Source organism: Ischnura elegans, chromosome 8, assembly GCF_921293095.1.
Source record: "Ischnura elegans chromosome 8, ioIscEleg1.1, whole genome shotgun sequence".
Classification (NCBI taxonomy): Eukaryota; Metazoa; Arthropoda; class Insecta; order Odonata; family Coenagrionidae; genus Ischnura; species Ischnura elegans.
Genome location: NC_060253.1, coordinates 26,587,553 through 26,611,266, shown reverse-complemented (window position 1 = coordinate 26,611,266; position 23,714 = coordinate 26,587,553). Strand labels below are relative to the sequence as shown.

Genomic DNA, 23,714 nt, shown 5'->3' with positions numbered 1-23,714 from the left:
ATCTTTTCTTTTGATGTTTATGTGATATTTTGCTATCCGGCATGGTGGAATTGCCAAGGCCTGCCGGCGGCCGGACGATTTATGTCGAAAACATTGCATATCCCGCTGAATAATCCGTAGCGTGGAGAAAAATTGTTATATCTGATTTCTGGCTCTCTGGTGCTGTGTTACAGTGGTGGTGACAGTTCCACGGATATTTTTTACAGCCCTATTCGTAAACTCATGGGTAGGGATTAGATGGTTAACAAATATATTTAGGTGGTTCGTACCTTCTTTGAGGAATCCTGGCTTTCAGTCTGAAAAGGTTTGTTTACCCAATACTTAAGCCCGCTGTTCGCCATATGTTTAAGATGAAATATAATCCTATCCTTGGTAAAATGGAATGGGAGTTGGTGGATGAAGACTATGATTATCATCAAGAGGTAGCAAGATCTGGATACGCTGATATGCTTCATGACTACGAGAGGGTATGTTTGTCTGCAGTTCTTTTTCTTATAATTTCTTATAAACAGATTGTGCTAATTAATTGTTATTTACAGAACCAGAAGTACCATGTTGCTGTCAAAGCTGCTGTAAAGAAAATGCATGAAATGGGTAAAGCTGCCAATGTCCTTGATATTGGAACTGGTACAGGTCTTCTGGCTATGATGGCTGCTAGTTGTGGTGCCGACTCAGTTGTTGCATGTGAGGTATGAAAGAAAGAAAGGGCTGCTGAAGGAATCGGTGTTCTTCTGATTACATTAGCTTAATAGTAAAATTTACAATGTAATTTATTGTAATCAACCTAGGCATTTCCACCAATGGCCAAGTGTGCACAGAGGATTATCAGTGGATGTAATTTGGCAGATAAAATACAAATCATACCCAAGAGGTCGACGGAAATAATTGTGGGAAAAGATGGTGATATGAAACACCGAGCCAATATACTGGTTACGGAAGTATTTGATACAGAATTGATTGGCGAAGGTGCCATAAGTACCTTTAACCACGCCCACAAAGAACTATTGGAGGTAATTACCTGTGCAAATTTTTACTGTTTTGGGTGTTGTTTATATATATCAATTCTCCCTTTCGCTCTGGATTGTTAAAATGTTGGTGGTGATTTTCTGAATGAAATTTGTGAATATTGTCAATTATTGTAGTGAGAGATGGATTGGTTTTCTTGGTATCCTAAATCAGCTTTTCTTTCGTGTTTGCCTCAGCCGGATTGTATTGTCGTCCCCTCCAGAGCCACCCTCTATGCACAAGTGGTGGAATGTCCTCTTGCTTTAGCCTGGCACCAACCCACTCCCTGGATAGCTGAAGGCCCTGAAGTTGTGGTCAGTCCTCCTCCAGAGACTATGTCTTGTTCTGGCGCCCCTGCTGTTCATGATATACAGCTGAGCCAGCTTGGAGAAAAATCTTTCCGTAGCATCATATCACCTGCACCTGTTCTAAGGTTTGGAATAATATGTCTATCGCCTAGTATTTATATTTTCCAATTTTATTGGTAGTCAGTGTTTTTCAAAGGTGCTTGTTATTTTAAAATTTCACAATAGTGGTAAGGTCATCACCATGAGAAATATGTGCTGGAATAATAGTACATGAAGTATTCTTCTATTCATACCTTCAAGGAATGGATTTTTTCTAACTTGGTTAATCTTGCAACAGATTTGTGTACATTTTATGTTAGCAATTGAGTTCATGCCACAGTGGTTTGCCTATTACTTAATGTCTATCTTAAGCTGCGTTTACACTGTGTAACATGTTACATGAAACAAGTTACGTATAGCATGTTTTACAAAAAGTTACAATGGCATGTTACATGTGATGTTGTGTTATAAAACAAAATATTGTGTTGTAGTACAATGTTACACGAATTTGTAACTTTTTCATAAAATATGTTGTATGTAACTTGTTTTATATAGCATGTTACACACTGTTAAAGGATCTTTACACAGGCACTACGTTTTTGCTGGTGGGTGTGTTTAGCATTTTTATATTGCAATATGTTCTCACTTTATGTACACTTTAATTTTTGGAGGAGAAATATTGCAAACTTTAATATTTTGCTTGGACCAGCATTTATTGCGCTCCATCCAAAATATACTTGATATCACATTTTTCCACAAAAGAATGCAGTTTAGAGGTTTCAATAACCTGTGCATGAATTTATAGTTGAAAGTTAAATCTAAAAAGTGTGTACTGGGCATGGGTTGTAGTTGGTAGTTTAGTTAATTAAAAAAATTGTGTGAGATTTGATCATTGTTGTTGTAGCCATCTTGAGAATAAAATTGAGCCCTTAAAACATTGAGACTTTTAAGATGTGTTTTTTAGAATTTTCTGGACAGCCCCCTATTATTTTGTGTTTTAGATTTGATTGGTCCGGGAAATCTGGTAAAATTCCAACCGATGCGTCGAAGGTGATTGAAGTGCGAGCTGAAGCTTCAGGGAAGGCACAGGTGGTGTTCATGTGGTGGGATCTCGAGATGGACCCTGAGGGTGAAATCGTTTTGAGCTGCGCTCCATACTGGGCTCACCCTTCCTACGAGTTCCACAAGGAAACGAAACAGATGCCACAGGACTGTGGTAAGAAACTCCCTTCTCTCATCAGGTGTTACTAAAGAATACTTGATAATAGTTGAATTATTAGGGCTCTTATATAAGGGGGTGGCCATTAGTTATGTGGGACATTGAAGGGGGGAGGGAATCGAGCCATTTCTCACCCAATCTCATGTGGGGGTCCTGACAAGTATCACATGATATTTTTTCTGCAAGAAACATTATAAAATTGCAATCTTAGTAATCTAAAATATTAGCTTAACCAATCTTAAATTATAATAATAAATTTTTTTTTCTGTAAATCCAATGCAATAAATCATATATAAATTTATTTACACTTATATGCATTTTGAACAATGTCACATAAGTGTGGACGGCTTTCAGGAGCAGCTGTGTATTGGGCTTTGTCACGCGAGCTTGCGTGGCCATTGCAGGTCGCATCATCAGGCGATAGGTGAGACATAGGAAACAGGTTGTCAATGAGTATACTCGTCAACCCTCCTCACTCAACAGGAGCAGTGGGGGAGAAGGGTGACGCTGATGTTAGAAGAACTTTCAGCTCTGTCCTTGTGCGGCGAGCGGACTCAAGAACTTGTTTATTAATTGACAATCTTTTTCCAATTTCTCATTCATCGCCTGATGATTCAACCTGCAATGGCTGCGACAGCTCGCGTGACCAAGTGCAAGGTGCAGCTGCTCCCAAAAGCCATTGACACCAATGAATCTCGTTGCGAAAGACTGCGTTCCAAAATTTCACACCAGATTGGGGAGGGAGGGGATCGAGCCAAATCTCACGACATCTCAATAAGAAGGGAGGGTGAATCCAAAAATTGCCAAAATCACCTCACATAATTAATGGACACCCCCTAAGAATGCCATTGTCTTCACAACCTTCTCATTTTTTTAATGCAGCTCACCACTCATTTCTCCGGAGAGCTATTTTTTCGCACCCCAGCCATTCATCTCATTCACCTCCTTCATTTTCTGTTTCATTGTGGAATAGTATATAGGGCCGTTGAGGAAGAGGGACATTCCATGTCAGTTCATCCAGACATGACACCCACCGACTCGGATTTTGATAATACTTTGCAATTTTCATCCTTCCATGTAGGAATGAAACAGTGTAAAATATTTCTTGGCTATCTCTAATAGTTTTTTTTTCACGACCATTTGAAGATTGGGTGAAACTGCAGTTTTTCAATGAATGCGGTCTCCAGAGGCACTTGTACCTCCAGAGGGAAATAATTTGTCTCAGCCATAGTTTCCATCCGATTCTCATGAAATTTTGCAGGGCTACTAGAGAAGTCATGAGGATTCCAAAAACTAATTGAAAAATATCCTAAGGGACACTGGAAATTCTCTAAACTCATGTGTTTCATAAGATTTTAGAAAATTTTGTGCCAAAAACATGGTTCTATAAAACATCAAATTTTGACCTGAGGCAATATCTGAATCAAGCTAAATTATTATTTCTAATATTCCTTAAGGTATGACCCACCACCTGTAAAAATAAAATTCATAGCTTTTTGCTTGCTTTGTTGTTAAAAAAAATTTTATGTAAAAAAAATCCCTTTTCACGACTCTGGTAGTCTGTGTTGGGTCATCCTTCAAGTGTGATGAAATGCTTGTGTTAACTGTATTGTATATCTAAGCAAATATTTACAACATGAATCTAGTTCATAGTAAGTTCAAAAATTAAAACATTTTTTATGTACAGGTTGTTTTTCTCCCGATAAGAAAATATATCTCTGTATAAAATATGTATCTCCTAACATTTTTTTTATAAGTTGTGCAACATAAATGAAGTTATACACATTTGTGAAGTTTTTTGTCAATACAAAATGGATAAAGTTAACTTGTATTGACATATATCCTATTTTGATGTTTTATAAAGCAACAATCAAGTTATCCCCAGCAATGATGGGTAAGTGCCATGAATTCCCTAAAATATTCTATTTCAAAAATATATTTTCTTATTGGGAGAAAAACAACCTGTACATAAAAAATGTTTTAATTTTTGAACTTACTATGTACTATATTCATGTTGTAAATATTTTCTTAGATACACAATACAGTTAACAGAAGCATTTCATCACACTTGAAGGATGACCCAACACCGACTACCAGTCGTGAAAAGGGATTTTTTTTACATAAAATTTTTTTTAACAACAAAGCAAGCAAAAAGCCATGAATTTTGTTTTTACAGGTGGTGGGTCATACCTTAAGGAATATTAGAAATAATAATTTAGCTTGATTCAGATATTGCCTCAGGTCAAAATTTGATGTTTTATAGAACCATGTTTTTGGCACAAAATTTTCTAAAATCTTATGAAACACATGAGTTTAGAGAATTTCCAGTATCCCTTAGGATATTTTTCAATTAGTTTTTGGAATCCTCATGACTTCTCTAGTAACCCTGCAAAATTTCATGAGAATCGGATGGAAACTATGGCTGAGACAAATTATTTCCCTCTGGAGGTACAAGTGCCTCTGGAGACCGCATTCATTGAAAAACTGCAGTTTCACCCAATCTTCAAATGGTCGTGAAAAAAAAACTATTAGAGATAGCCAAGAAATATTTTACACTGTTTCATTCCTACATGGAAGGATGAAAATTGCCAAGTACTATCAAAATCCGAGTCGGTGGGTGTCATGCCTGGATGAACTGACATGGAATGACCCAAGAGTCTGTTTGTCACTTGTCATGTCTGCGATAAATAGTTATTTTGGATTAATTAGATTACCAATAGGGTGGTTTCCTATTATTTTTTTATTGCCTAAATCTCGAATATTACTCCTGGAGTACGTATTTCACGCTTTTAGATTTTTTAATAACGATATCTATTTTTCGTGGTTAAAAGAAAAGTGAAAATTTTCAAGCGTGCAAAAACGCGAAGCGTAAGTATGAATGCCGGGAAATCTCTCTGTGTGACGTATTTCTGGTTCCCGCTGCCGCCCTGTGAGGTGACCTTGAGGCGAGTTGAGCGCCGATACGACGCAGGCTGCTAGCGGGTAGCTGAGTACCCTGCTGGCTGGTAGCGCTTGGCTTAAATAAGGATTATTAATACTTTATCAAATGAAGAAAACTTTCTGACCTTAGCCAGTTTTAATAAGTGATTATTAAGACATGTTTCCCTGAGCTCTGCGCCTCATGCATGCATTGGTAACCTCAGACGATGTATAACTCCTATCTTCTCGTATAGAAACTAGGTCCCTGTGACGTCACCTGGAGTGGCATCGCATGGGCGCCAATCTGGCCCTTTTCAAATGAGGATAAAAATGGACCATAGCCATTCGTCTAAACCGGTACTTCTAAAACGAAATAATTTGTATATTATGAATACAGTAATGGTGGGTAACGAATCGCAATCAATGCCTTTTGTTTTCTTTGATGAAGGAAACTACCCTATTGTTAATTCGTCACTTTTTCAATTGAAATTAGTTGATATTGATATCTTTTTATCCACTTAGATAAAATAAGCGGTTATCCATTGAAAATTAGGCCAGTGTATGTTTGATTAAAGTGTGGAAAAAATACAAAAGTTTGTGCATTCTTCGATCATCGTGACCAAAGAATTCCTTCCATTATGGCCTCAGTTTTTAGGTCATAATAGTTCTAATGTGTTCATTCTTTCCAGTATCATAACAAAGTATAAGAGCAAATGGAAGTTAGGTGATTTATCTGTAAATCCCTTCATACTTTCTCATAAATTCATCGCAATCTACCATTCAGACTACAATTTAATTCTTTTTTGCCAACAGTTTAGTTTTCAAGTGACTTCTATATGTACAGTTGAAAAAATATTGATAATTGACAGTGAATTCTTTCACAATCGCAGTAAATTGTAGAGCCACATAGCAACAAATATATATATATTTAGAAATTTTAATACTAGGAACTTTTTTCCTTTGTCCGGATGAAATTTTCATGTGAAAGTTCCAGGAAGCATCATCACATAATTTTCAATTAGGAAGGAGGCCAAATTTAAATCAGTTTTCTTGTCATTTGTCGAATGTTGCATAGATATTCTTCCTCTCCTTTCTTCTTAAAAAACAACTTTGTGTCACAATTTCACAGCAAAGACATTGTAATAGTCCTGCAATGTTGAGGATGATTGGATTACAAATTTTTAATTCATTACTTTTCATTATTAGAATAAGACATTGCAATATTTCCACTGAGTTTTATTATTACACAACGCATTTCGTCGTTATAAACAACATCATCAAGTGTATCAACACTTGATAATGTTGTTTGTAACGATGAAACACATTGTATAATAATAAAACTAAGTGGAAATATTGCAATGTCTTATTTTAATAATTTTATTAAGAACTTCCGTCATATCGTGCCCAACATCATACAAGACATCACTTTTCAATTTAAGTTCATCAATTTGAGGTCCCTTGAGCATCCAGGAAGTGTAGTATATTTTTAGCCTTGCTTTTATGGAAAGAGCAAGGGAGAAACTCAGTTGCTTTTGATTGTTAGTCTATTTTTTATTTTCCTTTGGAATATATTTTTCAGATTTGCCCTGGCGTGATCATTGGATGCAGGCTGTGTACTTTCTCCATTCGGAAGTGCCTCTTCAGAAAGGAGACCTATTTACTCTTCGATCGAACCATGATGAGTACTCCCTTTGGTTTGAGTTGGTCAAAGGAAGTAATTCATTAAGGTAAAAATCTCCTCACTATTATCTCAATGTAATTTGATGTTTAGACTTTTGAGAGTTCTTTATGTTTTTGGTGTACCTCATTTCCTGTGTGGAAAAATCCTGCATTTTCTTATGACCATCGTATAGAAAAAAATAAAATTAAATTGAGCATTTAACGCAAAATTAGATTTATGACACTTGGGAAGTGGGGGTGTAAATTTGGTGTTCATGTTCAATGGCAAATGTATTATTTCGCTAATTTCATGTGTATAAGACTGATTACCGTACAATGATGTCATATTATCATATTTCAGCGAAAAAAAAAATTTCTTAAAAAATATTTCTTGACTTCTTTAGCAGTCATTCGCCATAGCTTATATTATCACTTAGGCAACCCGCAACACAAATACCGTATAAGCTTGTGTAAGAGGCGCACCCCTATTTTGAGGATCGAAGCTATAAAGAAAAAAAATTTTGCGACATTTTTTTATCCTATCGTGCGTTGTTGCAGACGTATGCCTGGAATTTCGACAGTTATCGAAATGTCCTCTTTCAGTACTATTTGAAAGAGGAAGTTTTGATAACTGTAGCAGCATAAGAGGGAGTAGAAAGAGTTCCGATCCTCTCTTTGCATACGCCATCGCTCTACGTTGCTTGTCCTACTCACAAACAATTTTGTTTAAAAGCTCTCGCAGGAGTATTGCAATAGAATTGCAGCCGTGGAAAATTTTAAGGAAAAACACGACAGGCAAATGGCATGAGCTTTCCCAAGAGATTGAACAACAATCAGGGCAATCTCAGCGCCGTAGGATAATAACCACGTCGTAGATTTAAGGCCCCTTGCGCACGCACCGATTTTGGACGGCCGGTAAAATATCGGCCGTCCACATTCCAATAGTGAACAATGGGAGAGCATTGGAGCTTGCACACGTACCGACCACACGCCGGCACCGGCAAAATGCCGGTTAGCTGCCAGCTATTGTCACTGTGGATCGCCGACGCTGGCTCAAAAACTTAGCAACGTATCGTTTGACCCACGGCAGCGACACTCCACGTTAAAAACCGGGACTTTCCTATTCTCCCCACCCCACCTCCAGAATATCGTGAGGAGCTGTGATTGGTCGAGAATACAGCCGGCAAGGAGGGCTTTTTGAATTGATTTACCTGCAGGTCCCAGTACCGTCCACCAATATTAACCACTTTTACCAAATAAATTCAGGTAGAGGAGAATAAATGTAATAAAACACTTAAATGCTGTAATATTTTAATGAAAAATTCATTTATTTAAACAATAAATTCTGAAATTACCACAAGTATAACAACACTTTACAAAATTGCATTCAAAAGCAGATAATAAACTTAGAACATTAATTAAAACAACAAATTTTGAACCATATCAACACCAAATACACCATAATTAACGACGATAATGTCGTTTAAAAATGAACATTAAGAGTACATTGTACGGTACCATTCATGAAAGAAATATTTAAAGAAACTTATGATATGATTACACACTACCTGACATTTCACTATCAGAGAACTCCTATTAGAAATATTATTCCATGTACATCAGAGGGGTTATGGTGCCAAATGCACCATAACGCCGTTCCGGCACTGGTTAACAACCCTTTTTCAATTTTAAGTTTCAGTTTTCAAGCTTAACCCTTCATCAATTTTGTTGCTTCAAAATTTCGAATGCATACATTCATAATCAAAACAACATTTATACTAAAATGTCAAGAATAACAATGGATAAAAACACATAGAGTAAAATCTCTAACAAAAAGTTAAGGTAAGTGCGCTCCGGCACTTCTAATTTTACCATGACCACACTGATGTACATCATTAATTTGTAGTAGCTCTCCTACACAATATTAGCATAAAGCAATAATTTGTCGTTGTACATGTTTAAATATGGATACAATAATAACATAGGAGTTTCATTTTATATACTTTGACAAAATGTGTATGTTGTAATAGAGATTTCTCAGGTTCAATCACAGGTAAGATGCTCCACGTCTCCTTCCACCATTTTTATGAGCAACTCATCGATTGCCCTCAGGGATTCAGGAATCCAATGCCATCCTGATTCTCAAGATGCTGATATGGCAACCACAGTAATCTGTATAAAAATCTGGGGCACAATCAGAATGGCATTGGATTCCTGAATCCCTAATGACAATGGACGCATTGCACATAGAAATGCTGAAAGAGGATATGGAGCATACTACCCAGTTTGAAACCCAAGAATTATTAACAGCCATTAAACATACGGAAAAAACTAACAAGATTACTTGTAAGCATTACTTCAAATGTGCATCTGTTGACCATCCAAATTAGTTCAACGTGGAAACTATGGAATTCTGTGCTTCTAATACAGCATGCACAGCAAAATATTAATTGAAATTGAGCTTCATTGGAAACCCTCAACAGATGAAAGTGAGCAAAATCTTGGAATGAAACATACACAGTAGCACTTTCACTATAATATTACATGTCAACAGTATGAGACACAAAAAGCAAAATTAAAAGCTGCCACTTTCACAAATATTATAAGGGATTCAAAGAAATCTAAAAACACTTTCACTTTGCAATAAAAGCATTGAACATAAATACCAAATAAGTCATTGAATTGTGTTAATCTGCTACACCATCCACTGCATCTCTTATACTCGGATATACTCTCAGCATATTTCAAGCAATTTCTACTGGGCAACAACTGTTGGAGCCCCCTTCATCACCCAAAGCCATGGTAACTGAATGTGTGACTATCTCCTCCATGCCTGTCACCCATGTACTCAGGGTTCATCCTTTTTCTACCATGTCATTAACAAATGCACTGCATGTGCTCACATGTGTATCAAGTATTGTCAACAGTGCCAGATCTTGCACAGATGCAGATCGAAGGAAACTAAGTTTAAACATCATCAAAGATACAGTGAATGAATGATACAGGAAACTCAAAAACAATTCAATGACACTTATCCTAAATGTTCATTGAGTCAGGACAAATGGACCAATATTCTTGATTACAACATCTCACAGTACTGATCACTCAATTGTTTCCATCTCAATTTTGATGGGCACATGATACACATTACTGGGTGCCACAAGTGCATTCAAAAGTCATTCCAGTGAACCATTGTTCATTAAAACCCTCCAGTTTAGAGTTCATTTAATTTTGGGCACATTTTTACATTGTGAGTGTAGCGTGTTGTTTGCATTAGCTGGAAACTTAAAATTGAAATGCATTTTAAGTGGTGCGTCGACAACTGGGTCATTTGCAACTTAAAGTTAAACAAAGATCTTTGTTTAAATTTAAGTTGTCTTAAAAAGGCATAGGAAAGACTCATGGAAGAGAAACTTGGTGAGACAGTGTATCTGTTGTTGGTACACTTGCATCATAGTTCCATGTGTGTGTAAGCAGGCTTAATTATGAGATATGTAACCTAGATTATATGGGCGGCAAGGACATCGAAAATGCAGATCGTTTTAGAAATTTGGAGTAAAATCCCATGGTGGTCATAAAAAACAATACAAATTGATTCCAAATAAAGTGATGTTGTAATCAAGAAGAAAAAGAATAATAAAAGGGAACCCCCCTTAAGCACATAAATTAATTCAAAAGTGAAAACCCGACCCCCATAAAGACGATAATCCCTTCATGTAATTAATATTTCCCACCCCTCTTTTTGCAATAGTATTCAAGAGCCAAGGTATGAATGACTTCCATTGCCTCAGTTGGTTAACAGCGCTTACCGCTAAGGTAGCTGTTGACACTGTTGCACCATGAATGGCAATGAATGACAGTAACTCAGAAGTGTCGGCTGCCTGGGGTTCAACACCGCTACCAGCTGAAAAGAATTAATTTATTTTATTGTATTTTAATTAAGTGGTACAGAAGGACTGCCAATTTAAAGTGCACATGTAACAACTAAGAGTTAACTAGGTAAATTATTAATTACAATTTTAAATAAAACAAAAATGTAAAAACAAACATTTACCTATCTATATAGTCATTCATGCATTAAATATTTTGATGCCAAATGAGTCAAATTTTTAATTGTCAACGAAAACAGATCAATATCACCTGGGAGAGAATTTATTAGAAAAGAAAGTATCGAATCGAGAGCACTTAAAGAGCAGAATTATCAGCAATTCACCAAGTGTATTTATTTGCACACATCATGTCACTCAAGTTTATTCAGGAATGACATGCCCCTACAAAATTAAAGACGGCCCAGCTGTCATGCATTGCTGTAGGTGGAAAAAACCCCAGCACTGAGAACGGTGTCTCAAACCGGAATTTTCCCACTTCCACAAGTGCAGCGACCCTGTATTCCAGTAATCCGCTAAAGGCGTTCTCGATGTCCTCTTTGTCTATCTTTCGCACCCTTCTTCATATGGTTGGGCCCCGGCGCCCCATTGAGGGATTAGCGAGGGTGAGGCGTGGAGGAAGGGTTGCTGGGGCAAAACCCTTTGAAGGGCGCAAAAAGGCATGTCATAAATGAGAAAGGGTAGATGGAAGGACATCCTCAGTAAGAAGCGGTAGAGTGTTTTGGCAAGGCAGCGTGAGGGCTGCGAAGAAAATTTAATGGAGGGGAAAACAGCTAGAAATGACATTATGAATAAAAGAATTTCGGAGCCGGAGAATACAGTTTTCAGAAACTAACATCGGCATTAAGATGGAGGACATCACTCTCAATATGTCTCCTTGCCAGTAGAATTATGCATAGATATCAGTTACAGTATCTCTGAATGATCATCCCACTGTTATATAAAACAACTTGAGAAAGCAACAATTCCAATGAATGTCTTGGCATGGAAAACTGAACTATAGACCTAAATTAGTCAAAAATCGTCACCGTTCTGAATGGAAGAGACTTGCAGTCATACTGTACTGGGATAATGTATCACGGAAAAACGATGTCAATGTAAACATGTAAATTCACTGCAACGAATACAAAATACGATGCTATTTGGACTGATGTCACATGTGCTTTATCTCAACATTTGATACGCATTTTTTTTCACTTGGCGCTAATTTCTTACGACTTACTACCTTGCCGAAATTATATGTTAGATGTAGGTGACATATGACGTCTTATTACGTGACACAGAAAACTTCTTTCGTAAATCGAAACAGGTGATGTGTTTAACATGACCCAGCACATGCTATACCAATTATAATTCCGATCATTTTGAGGTATGAACGTATCTATAAGACACGTTGAAACTTCGCGTTTAAACCCTTAGATTTGAAAAAACTCCCACAACTGCCACTTATGTGAATATTACATAAAATATGGAATAAATAACAAGGTCCTTACCGAAAACGGAGTTTTTTGTTTTCTCCCAAATCAGGGACACAGCATCGGGTCCAAACCATTCTCCCTGTAAGTTGAAATAGAATTTACTACGGACATCACAAGAATTCAAGCCGATTATATCTTTCATTCAGTGGGCTATCCGTAGATTAACCTTTCACTTACCTCGTATCCAATAAACACCAAACGCCAAAACCTGATTAGCCAAGTTAAAATAATTATCTTGCGCTGTCAACCGGCACAAATTACCACGTGTCAAAACTGCAACGGTCTGTTTATATTTGAATTGTTTCAAAGAGTGACAAGTTGGCGCACGATTCGGCGGTGGGGGAAGGTGGCGGGTGGTGGGGGGTATCGCCGCGCGCATCCTTCTCGTGAGTCTACGCCCAAGGTCGTTGTGGTCAGCTCTCATTGGCTCATGAGACGGTCCTCACCCCCCCATCTCTGTGCGGGGACCGTGGTTTGACCGGTAAAAATCCGGCGTGTGTGCAAGCATCGCTTCACCGGTAAAATATCGGCCAATATTTTACCGGCCGTCCAAAATCGGTGTGTGTGCAAGGGGCCTAACGGAACTACACTCGGCTCTCCATCAGCTAATGCCTCTGCCGTTTTTTTCCTTTCCGAGACTCCACAGGAAAATATCAAGTTACAGGGAAACAATGGAAACGTGTTTCATCCCTACCCCATTCCACCAACTGACCTTTTTCGGTCTACCAGGTTCAATTCCCCGAGTTTCTGGAGGTCAAATGCTACGTGAGTCACCTTCTGAGCTCGAAGATATCTCGATATCTTTCAGCAATTGTATGACACGCGTGAGGTTCTAAAAAGAATTAGACCTAACGCGACGTATATCTTACAGCATTTAAGTTTTTTGAGCTCTAATTGATTGACACAAAGATTTATAGCTAAAATATGGCTACTGATATTCAACATAGTCCAAACAGCACAATTTCGGAAGAAACAAGCGTAGCATAAGCGCATTCAAACAAGACGAGACGGACTGGAAACTCAGGCAACGCAAACTGCGTATATCACATTGCTGCGCCTTCGCCCCTTCACTTTAAAGGCAACGATGTCACATGCAAGATCGGACGTGTTCTTCCCTTGCTCCTTCGCCCATAGCTTTAAATACGGAGGGGAGGGAGCCCTCTTCCCCTCGACCTCTCCTTCAGCGCTCTTCACTTATAAGCATTTCCGATTTCTTCTATCCACCATTAAGTCCAACAATGAGCACACTCGTTCGAATTTTTTCAACCGCAGGTTTTGACACCAATATTACTATATGCAGTATAAATGCCGCGGGATGCCCCCTCGTGGCAATAAATTTAGCCTGCGCTCCGGAGCGAATCACCCCGCGCGATCTTTTCAATGTTCACCTCTGGGGTACCGACGTAACGGCGCGATGCTTGCAAGAAATTCAAACAGGAGCATTTAAAAATACGTCACTAAGGGAGAAACTCCCCTGCCTGCCGCTTGATTTTGACCTAGGGTTTCAGATGACTGACTCACGCTGAAAACCAAGGCCACTCAGTTCCCCTTGAACTTGCAACCGGTGAAGGGGATGGGGGGAAGATAAGAAGTTTGTGTAAGAGGCGCACCCCCATTTTCGGCTGCAATATCTGGGAAAAAAGGTGCGCCTCTTACACGTGCTTATACGGTAGTTTATTCCATTAGATGTCTTGCTCTAAAGTTATTTTTCACAAAATATTATTGATTTCGATCAGAAAAAAGTATTTGAGAGCAACCAATAAAGATTTTAGGCCAGCTTCAATTACAATCGACTCTAATACACAATGATTATAATATGTTTAAAAATGACAATTTCAGACTCAACACATTCAATGCAGGCCCAATTTTCATGAAAGTCATCAGAACCGGCCGATAAAATAAGAAAGAAAAATAGAGAGAGGTTCGTTCTTTAAAATTCTCATCTCTAAAATTCTTATCTATCACGGTAATCACGTGAGATTAGCCTGGAATTTTGTAAATTTTCCATGGAAAACCGGGAATTGCGCATGAATTTTTCTGCTTTAATTGGCATTGCACGAAAATCATTTTTGCAGTATTGTCCATGCAGTTCATACTGTTTTTCATGCATAATTAATACAATATCAGCCCTGTGGCATTACACGGCCTATCTTTAAAAAAAAGGTGTAAGTTGTGGAGGAACTTTAATTTGTTGAGTGTATAAGTGACATTTTATGTATTTTATTTTACTTTTGACTTGTGGATGATTATATTTCCTACGCAACCACCTTATAAAATTCACTCTACAAGGTTTCTTTTCCTGAGGCTGATGAAGAATTTTCTTTAAAGTGACTGGATATAATTCGAGATATTAGAAAACCATGTAAATTACCTGCCATCATCTTCTTATCATGATGCACGAAAATTTGGTACCTCTATTATTAAGGTATTAGTACAGTTGAGGACCTCAAATACGGAATCCTGAAAACCAGAAATCCAGAATGGCTCACGGCTTACTTTGCCACATAAGCATCTACGTATATGTGTCATAGGTGACCACATGGACACCCTTCACTATGGAAAAATATGAGTGATGAAACAAGTCATCAGCTTCACTCTCTTTGATTATATGACTTAGAGAAAGGGAGAATTCACCTGTCCTACTTTAAATCAAAGAGGAGTTATTGAAAATGGGAAATATCTTTGGGAAGGCCCTCAAGATCAGAAATCCAGAAAAACCAGTTATCCAGAAACCCTTTGGTCCCAGGCTTTACGGATTTGAGGTCCTCAACTGTAGCACTACAGAAGACTCCCGATTATCTGGCTGTGGCTTATCCATTCTGCAGATTATCCGTGCATGATTTTCACTCTCGTTCAATGCTTTCCTCGATCTTTAAAAAAAAATTAAAAATCCCCTTCGTGAAAGGGAAGCGATCGTGCACAATCTGCATTCACCGGAGCTCCGTGTTCCTGTTTTTCAAGCCTCCGAGTGCGCGACCGCACTCCGTGATCACAGATACACGTCCCGCAGCAGTTGCAACCTGGGAAACTTGTGCGAGACGCTACTTCGTGACATGGTGCCTGACTGTGTAGTTTCCGATGTTGGGCAGTGGTTTTGAAGCATTCGTGCAACCCAATTCTCTATCTGGGATCATGCAGCCACGGGTGTGTGGTTTTTGAAACCATGTCTTATATGGTTGTCTCATACATATCTAACCAGCTGTAGGAATACGAGTACAATCATGTTATCGCCGCTAAAAAGATCACAGTCTGGCAAAAAAAGCTCTCAATGAGTTTGGGAAGCATTCTAAAATAACAGAATATGTGTAAAAATTATAATATATGTTTTGTTTTACATAAATTATGGACATTAAAGTGAAAGTTTGAATTATCTGTGCTTTCCAATTTTTCGTTCCGTCTCTCCCCATAATTAGCCAGGATAATTGGGAGTTTACTGTACTTGTGTAGGAAATAACCACTCATTAGAATATGCAGGATTGTACTTTAGCAGGGGCGGATCCAGGATTTTTATCTGGAAGGGGGCCACAAGGGTCTGACAGGTCTTCTCATATTTGAACATTTGAGATTAAAAAGAAAATGTAACAATTACTGTAGCAAATATTCTCTTCATTTTGATGTGAATGTTATGAATATTAATTTAAATGATTGAGGCTTCCTTAAACACAAAATAAAATGAACAAAATGGTGACTGTATTAAAAATTTTGTCTATTTTTTAAGTGTCTTATGGAGCACGTGCCTCCCCCCTATATCTGCCTATGGACTGCAGGGTTAATTTTATATAATTCCGTATCTTCAATGGTGATAAATGTGTATGTACTTCCCAATTGCTCCTTATGCACTATACTGTGTTTTCTCCATTGCAATGTTTATAACTTATGGTGTTGGATGTATTATCGTTTGCAGACGTATTTCGATACCTCCACTGCACAGATGCTCAACAATCGCCCACCGATTCAAATCTGCTCATCTAGATAGCCATTTTAATACTAGATGAGTGGATTTGATTCAGTGGGCGATTGTTTAGCGTTTATGCAGTGGAGGTATCGATTTTGTCCCTAAACCACAGCCATATTAAAATGAAACCAGCTCTTTGTGTCTAAAATATGATGCTATGGATTCATAATTTTACTTTTTTTTGTAATTTACAGTGAAACAACATCCCATCCCATCTGCACCTGTGGCTTTCACGCTTCATACAGTCGAACTCGAATCGGATCTCTCAATGATAAAGAGAGGAGGAAAAAATATGCCTCTGTTATGAGCCGGAGGCTCAAGGAACTTGGTGCAATGTCAGGTGATGCAAGTGGTGCAAAAACAATTTTGTGTTTGAGTGAAGGATCGTTATTAGGACTCATGGCAGCTAAATTGGCAGAGAAAATGTTGAGTGGATCTGAATTTAAAGTCGTTTGTGAAGATAAGAATTTGAGGTCGAAGAGGTTTTGGGATACCTATGTCCAGAGCAATCATCTTGGCAGTTCTGTTGAAATATTGACGGAAGTTGGAAATGTGAATGATTTAGGTGGAGTTAAGGTAAGTAAATTTATTTTCCTGTTGTGGGGAAGGTTTACTAATAGTTTTGTCCATATAAGAGCAGAACAGCAATATTTTGTGGAACAGTAAGACAGATTATATACAGACTAACATTTGTATGGTCCACAGATTTTTGTTGACTGACCCAGGTTTTCTATAAACTATAGTGAAATAAAGAGCATGATGCGAGCTAATTTTTATTACTTCTAAAGGACAAAGAGCTGATTTGTTCAGCTTGAAGTTGAGGAGAGATAACGGTAATGATGAGCAGTAGGAAGTGTACAATAAATCAATTGGCAGTGTTTTGTAGTACAGGTCTTGAAGAATTTAACTGCAAATTTTTTCCAACATTCAGTAAATTTATATGGCTTCATCAGGGCAATTACTGAATATGAGTACATACATAATTTTGATGCATAAAAGGTTATAACAATTTTTTGCAGTATAAAAATAAAAGTGGAAAAGAATGAAGTTTTAAATTAATTAAAAAGAAGAGGTTAGAATTTTGACTTACCTTTTTTGGCAATGAATTGGATTTATTGATGTAACTAAGCTAATACAATTCATAGTTACCCATCAATTTTGATTTATTAATTAATAATTGCTTTGCTTAAATTGTCAAAATCTGATTTCTTATTACTATTTTTTTGTAATATGTCGGCTATTGTTAAGACTACGGTTTGTTAGTGCACACAGTTGAATACTATTTTTTATGGGTGATTTACATCGGGAAATCCTGTTATTTAAATACTTCAATGTCTGTCCTATTTTCCCTTTTAATTGTTTCTGGAAGTGGTTGTCATTAAATCAAAATTATGTTTGGAGTCTAATGAATGCTTATGTTTTACCCTGATCCTTGTCTCTGAATATATGTTTAGGGTTGTAATACATGTTGCCAGCTTCAGCTCTATTTTAAAATGACTATTTTACTTCCTATCACAAGCATGCCCTCCACATCTTCAATTGATGACAAAGTACCACTTCTTGGTGCATAGTATCCTTCCTTGGCCCCTTATCTCATCGTGTAATCTATCATTCCCTAAAGGAAAAGTAACTTCATTTGCAGTTTCATAAAAGCTTCACCGCTCACTGCAAACAAATATGCATTGATGAAGAAATTGGTTGAACATTGATAATGTTTGTTGATCATGAACTGCTGATTCATATCAACACAATTCTTAATAAAAATCGGAAAATTATTTGGTATAATGCACTCATAATGGATGTGACTGTGTTTAATGAAATAGTGTGCAAGGTATAGGCTTAGGTGAAAAAAATTAAGCTTAGTCATGACAAATTTCACAATGACTAATTTGCTACGTTCTTGGTTGCTTTAATTAAAATGAAATATTAGGGTCCCACTTTATGTTTACAAAAATTTTTCAAACTGGTTTTTTACTAATTATATATTGGCACTGATTATTTTTGCCTTCACCTCCAATTCTGGTTCTAAGGTCAAGAATGGGTGGAACCAAGATTTAAATAACAGAATCACATTGTCTCTAGCAATTATATACAAGCCTGATTATCTAATTTTAACATTTTTACAGGCCAGTATGGTTTTAGGTGAGCCACACTACTGCAGCTCTCTGCTTCCATGGCATAATCTTCACTTCTGGTACCGAATCTCGCAGCTATCATCAGTTTTACATCCAGATGCCATGCTCATGCCTGTTGGGGCCTCCATCTGGGCCATGGCAGTGCAGTTCAAAGACCTCTGGAAAATTCGTGCTCCGGTCAAATGTGTAGAAGGTTTCAAAATGGAGGATTTTGATCAACTAATTGAGGTGAGCCAAAAATTTAACTTGGAGCAAACAGTGATTGCTGAGCATTCTTCTTGATTTTCAATTTTGAGTTTGGTATTTAACTACTAATTATTTATTAAAAATACTTTAATTATCCAATTATTGCTTGTTAACTACTCTTAATTATAAGATTTTTTGTAGTAATCATGTGGCATTACTAAAAAAAACACTTCAAAATTTGGTTTTCTTTATAAAAAAGCAAAAATGAAATGTCAAATACAAGCTCTGTACACCTCTGGATCACCCCTGCACTCAGAAAACAAATATGCGTGGATGGCGTCAACAACAAATTGATGGAATATTAATAGTTTTGTTCATCATGAACAGCTTGTATCATTACTATTCTCCTATTAAATTCAACAAATTATTTGGCAGCATGCACTCAAAGTTAATGAGTTCATTGGAATTGTTTGCAAGCTGCAGCATATAGAAGCAAACATAAACAACAAGTTCAAATTGAAGAAACGTCTTGTAAGCAAGTAGGTGGGGTTGAGGGATTCAGCAAATGCTTATTTTTGCTTACAAGAATGGTGGATCAAAAATAGCCAATTACATACCGTATTTCTCCGATTATAGTCCCCCTCTGAATATAGTCCCCCCCCCCCCTAATTTTGAGAATTAAGTTTCAGGAAAAAATTTAAAAAATGGGTTTGAATATAGTCCTCCCTTTACTTTTACCATGGGCATTTTTGGAAAAAAGGGGGGACTATATTCAGACAAATATGGTATGTGTTGTAATTTAACGCCCCCGTAATTACTGAAATTTTCTGAAGCTCATGGTGCATTAGACTGTCTGGGTCCATCCTGGAAGGCAGCTCTCGGGAATATAAGTCTCAATATGCACAATGATTCCATGTACACCCATGTCTCGTATAGCGCAATTTCGATATAGCGCAAATTCGTTCCTCGGGGAAACATTGCAACGCAGTGTAGCCTAATCAAAAATCTTAAACGCTCTCGGGATAAAACGTGAACTTGCGCTAAGTACACACGAAATTTCTATCAATTTACGCATATTAATATTATTTCTTGCCTCAAATCTTCTTTTTTGTTTATATATTAATCGAAATTCATTGCTGTGCAATTGCCAAAAGTATTACTCGTCATTGGGCCCAGATAGCCGGCCTACCGAAGATTTATCTCGTCTCCTTAACAGAATGATAATAAATAATTTAGATCGTTAATTAAGCGTGGGGCTAGTGGAAATGAGTTTTTTTTTCAGCAATACGGTTTGAGACGTATTTTTGCTGTCGTAGGTTACCGGGCGATTGACTTCCAGGTAGAGAGTCTACGCTAAAGCCTTCAAGGTCATCGGTATTCACGGGGGAGAAATGGAGCGGTGACCGAGTTGCGCATGAATAGCATCAACACATAAAAGGGTCCGCTATAGAGTCTTAAACCCAATGGCTTCGTTCCCTCCCCGCAGTCATAGCCCTTCTGCATCTCAGGAATACAGTTCAGCAGAAGAAGGTGATTTAGATAGAGCCATACAGAGTAAAAACCAAGAGAATATGGCAAAAAATAGGAATGCGTGTAGAAAAATCAAGAAGTTATCAAGAAAAACCATTAACCTAGAAGAGGACTTGAGAGAGGTCAATTGCTTTGAAAATGGAGAGCGTCAAAGCGATATTGCGCGGAGGTTTAAACTCACGATGCCTTATTCTGAATAAAGACGAAGCTAAAATATCAGTGACCTCAGCCGCACCAACTTCAACCAAGCGGTCTACACATACGGAAAGTTCATGGTGAATCCGTACAAAAAGACGAGAGTGGTAATCGCTCCGAGACATTAAGTGAAAGCTCCGGTTCGTTCCAGAATTTAAACGGCAAGCAGGTATTTTCAGTGCGGCGATATCAGGTGAATCTGCAAGTGTTGATAGCGCAGCCACCACAACATTTTCTGATGAACTCCAAGCTGTTATTGAAAGTGGCTCCTTTCCCCCTCAACTAGTTTTTAGTGTTGATGAGACGATATTATTTTGGAAAAGAATGCATTCTCGTTCATTCATTTTCAGGGAAGGAAAACCTGGGTCAGGTTTCAAGGCATTTAAAGACTGTTTCACGTAGCTGCTAATGACTCGGAGGACTTCAAATTAAAATGATTTATCATTCATAAACTCTGCTAGCTATGAAATGGCATTTAAAGTAGCATTTTCCTGTCATTTCGATGAGAGACAAAAGGGCCTGGGTGACACAATAGTTGTTTTTAGACTAGTTTGAAAAATCATCAACTGCCGGCAACGCATTACGATCCCCTGAGATAGCAGATGTTAGCCCACCCGCACGACAGGATGGAATTTCGAAAGCACGTAAGAATTTTTTTTAACGTGAATAAAAGTCTTTGAATGCGTGAATACTATCTTTAAAGATGTTTTAAACTATAAATATTTATAGAAATAACGTTTTCTAAGGCTTTATATGGGAATATAGATGTTTCAGAGGAAATTCAATACCCAAGACCTATGCTACCAGGAACGCATCCCTATCTCCCCTATGTTAAAATGCTCTCGTATAACGCAAATTCGTATAGCGCAAAGACCCCAAGGAACGCATCCCTTGCGCTATACGAGACATGGGTGTAGTAGAGAATTATTCTTTAACAGATAAAAGCTCCAAATAAACAGATTTTATTCTTGAGTTTGTTTTGCTTGCTTTAATAAAGTCATACCAGCTCCATTTTATGATAAATTTCTTGTTCATGCACTTAAAGTACAGCTTGGCCATAATTAAAAAATAATTGAATTGCCTTCCGATAATAAAATATTTTAATAAATATGTTTCTAATTACAATCACCAGCAAAGTCATATCCATATGCTGGAATTATTTTTAGTGTTTGGATGCTTATGCAGTCGTGCTCAGTAATTTAGGCTTGTGTATGTATATATTTAGGGATATATTAGGATGTAGGAAAGTCATGGAACACCAGTATACAAAGTGCAGAGTTTATTTATGTCCTCTTAACTTTGTAGGCATCACGATCGATTGGAGACGACCTATTGGAGCCACAGCCATTGTGGGAATATCCTTGCAGAGCAGTGAGCTTTCCATGCAAACTGTTTGAGTTTGATTTCCGCAAAGCTCTTCCGGAAGATACCTTGATTGAAAAAGGTGTTTTTAATGCAGAAAGGTAGGTTTTGAAACAGGAGTACGTATTGCTTTTATCGCTTACAAAATATTTTCAGTTTAGTGGTGAAGAAGTTTTGATTCTTGCTTATTTTGATGGTCCTAGTACGCATTAGGTTGAAGTAATGCAAGGAAAAAAGATACTAACAGTCCTGTTACTTGTATGTGGTTTGTCTGTATTTTTCCTGGATTGAAATTAAGCCATGTAGTTTGGGAACTTGAAAATTAACTTTTTAATTAAAGGGAAAGTGATGCTTAAATCTCTAATTTCATGCTCCAGCAGTGAAAAACATATTAAGGTGTTTCTCAGTTAAAAGTATGATGAATCATGCTGAAGATATGCATGGTTTATATGACTTATTCTATCTAATATTCATTGATAGTTAACAAAATACTCGGAAATGTATGAAAAATCTAGGCCATTAAGTATGATACTAATAGTGGATAACCATCCAACCTCTTGGGATCCATAATGTGGTCACCCATTTGGGATCCCAAGAAGTCCTTTTGTCCTATCTATTGCATTAGTAAAAATTTTGGATTTTGAGAGTGATTGTATACTGAAGTTGGTGATGCATGTAAACCTTGTAAAGATACGCTCAGCTGGGGACCTAACTACATAAGTATGTGCTCTGTCATTTTGTTTTATCATTTCAGCAGTGGTTTGGAGTGCAATGGCATAGCAGTCTGGGTAGATTGGGACCTTGATGGAACCCCGGAGAATACCATATCAACAGGTCCCAGTGGAAAACATCCACAACTGGGTGACTTTGTTTCTTGGGACATGTTCACTCGTCAGGGAGTGAGGTTACTTTCACCTTCTTCGTTTCCCATTAATTTTGAGGCACGATTCATTCCAAAGAAGTGTGATCTCTCCCTTTCACTTCAGGCTGCGATTTTGCCATCTTGTGGAGAATAATATGTCATTGGCCTTAGTGGTTTTATTATCTCCCAAAACCTGTGAATAAGTTGACCCAAGTTTATGCATGGAAGGTGTATGTTTGATTGGCAATGTATTTGAGCAGGCTCGGGATGTGGCAAGCCTTCTCATGCCATAGAAAGTTGTTTTTTTTTTTTTTTCAATAAAATGTTTTTAGTGAATAAAATTGTTTTTGTGGAGACTGATTCGTCACCCAGGTGTTGGGAGGATTAGTGAATCTCAGGAAATACCATTTAACCTAGAAATATCAGCTTTAGCCTGATATTCTTGTACACCCCTCCAAAGTGTAATTGTACTCACACGAATGAGCTACAGAAGAGCCAATTCTTGGCAGTTGATGTGAAGTTTTAAGTATACCGGGACTAGCCATGGTGATAATTTTTACAGGAGTCACCCGCAATGCACGAATAGGGTGGTTTCCTATTATTTTTTATTGCCTAAATCGAAAGATTATAACTCCTGGAGTACATATTTCACACTTTTAGATTTTAAAATGATGATATCTACCTATTTTTATGAAAAGTGAAAATTTTCAAGCGCACGAAAACGCGACGCGTAAGTATGAATGCCGGGAAAACTCCGTGTGATGTCGTTCTGGTTCCCTCTGCCGCAAGTGAGGTGACCTTGGGGCGAGGCTCTGAGCGCTGATATGACGCAGGATGCTAGCAGGTAGTAGAGTACCATGCTAGCTGGTAGCACTTGGATTAAATAAGGATTATTAATACCTTATGAAACGAAAATTTTCCGACCTTAGCCAATTTTAATAAGTGATTATTAAGACATGTTTCCCTGAGCTCTGT

General features: G+C 37.6%; 1 protein-coding gene and 1 long non-coding RNA gene across 3 annotated transcripts; one reads left to right on the top strand and one right to left on the bottom strand.

Moving 5' to 3' along the window:
* The first annotated feature begins 20 nt into the window (after positions 1–20).
* Positions 21–23,065, top strand: LOC124164507 (protein arginine N-methyltransferase 7). Of its 2 annotated transcripts, none has more exons than XM_046541850.1 (10): positions 21–467; positions 540–689; positions 789–1,010; positions 1,203–1,438; positions 2,354–2,568; positions 7,070–7,217; positions 16,664–17,045; positions 18,596–18,832; positions 21,821–21,978; positions 22,635–23,065. In XM_046541850.1, the coding sequence occupies exons 1-10, from the start codon at positions 342–344 to the stop codon at positions 22,891–22,893; spliced, it is 2,133 nt and encodes a 710-aa protein (XP_046397806.1). In that variant the 5' UTR covers positions 21–341; the 3' UTR covers positions 22,894–23,065. The 2 variants fall into 2 exon arrangements, with proteins under 2 accessions (XP_046397806.1, XP_046397805.1); XM_046541849.1 differs by having other exon boundaries at positions 22,632–23,064.
* On the bottom strand, positions 10,807–12,977 carry LOC124164509. Its single transcript, XR_006866051.1, has 3 exons — positions 12,692–12,977; positions 12,530–12,593; positions 10,807–11,053 (listed from the first exon to the last, which is right to left on the bottom strand). It is a non-coding gene; the product is annotated as an uncharacterized LOC124164509 (long non-coding RNA).
* Positions 23,066–23,714: the final 649 nt, after the last annotated feature.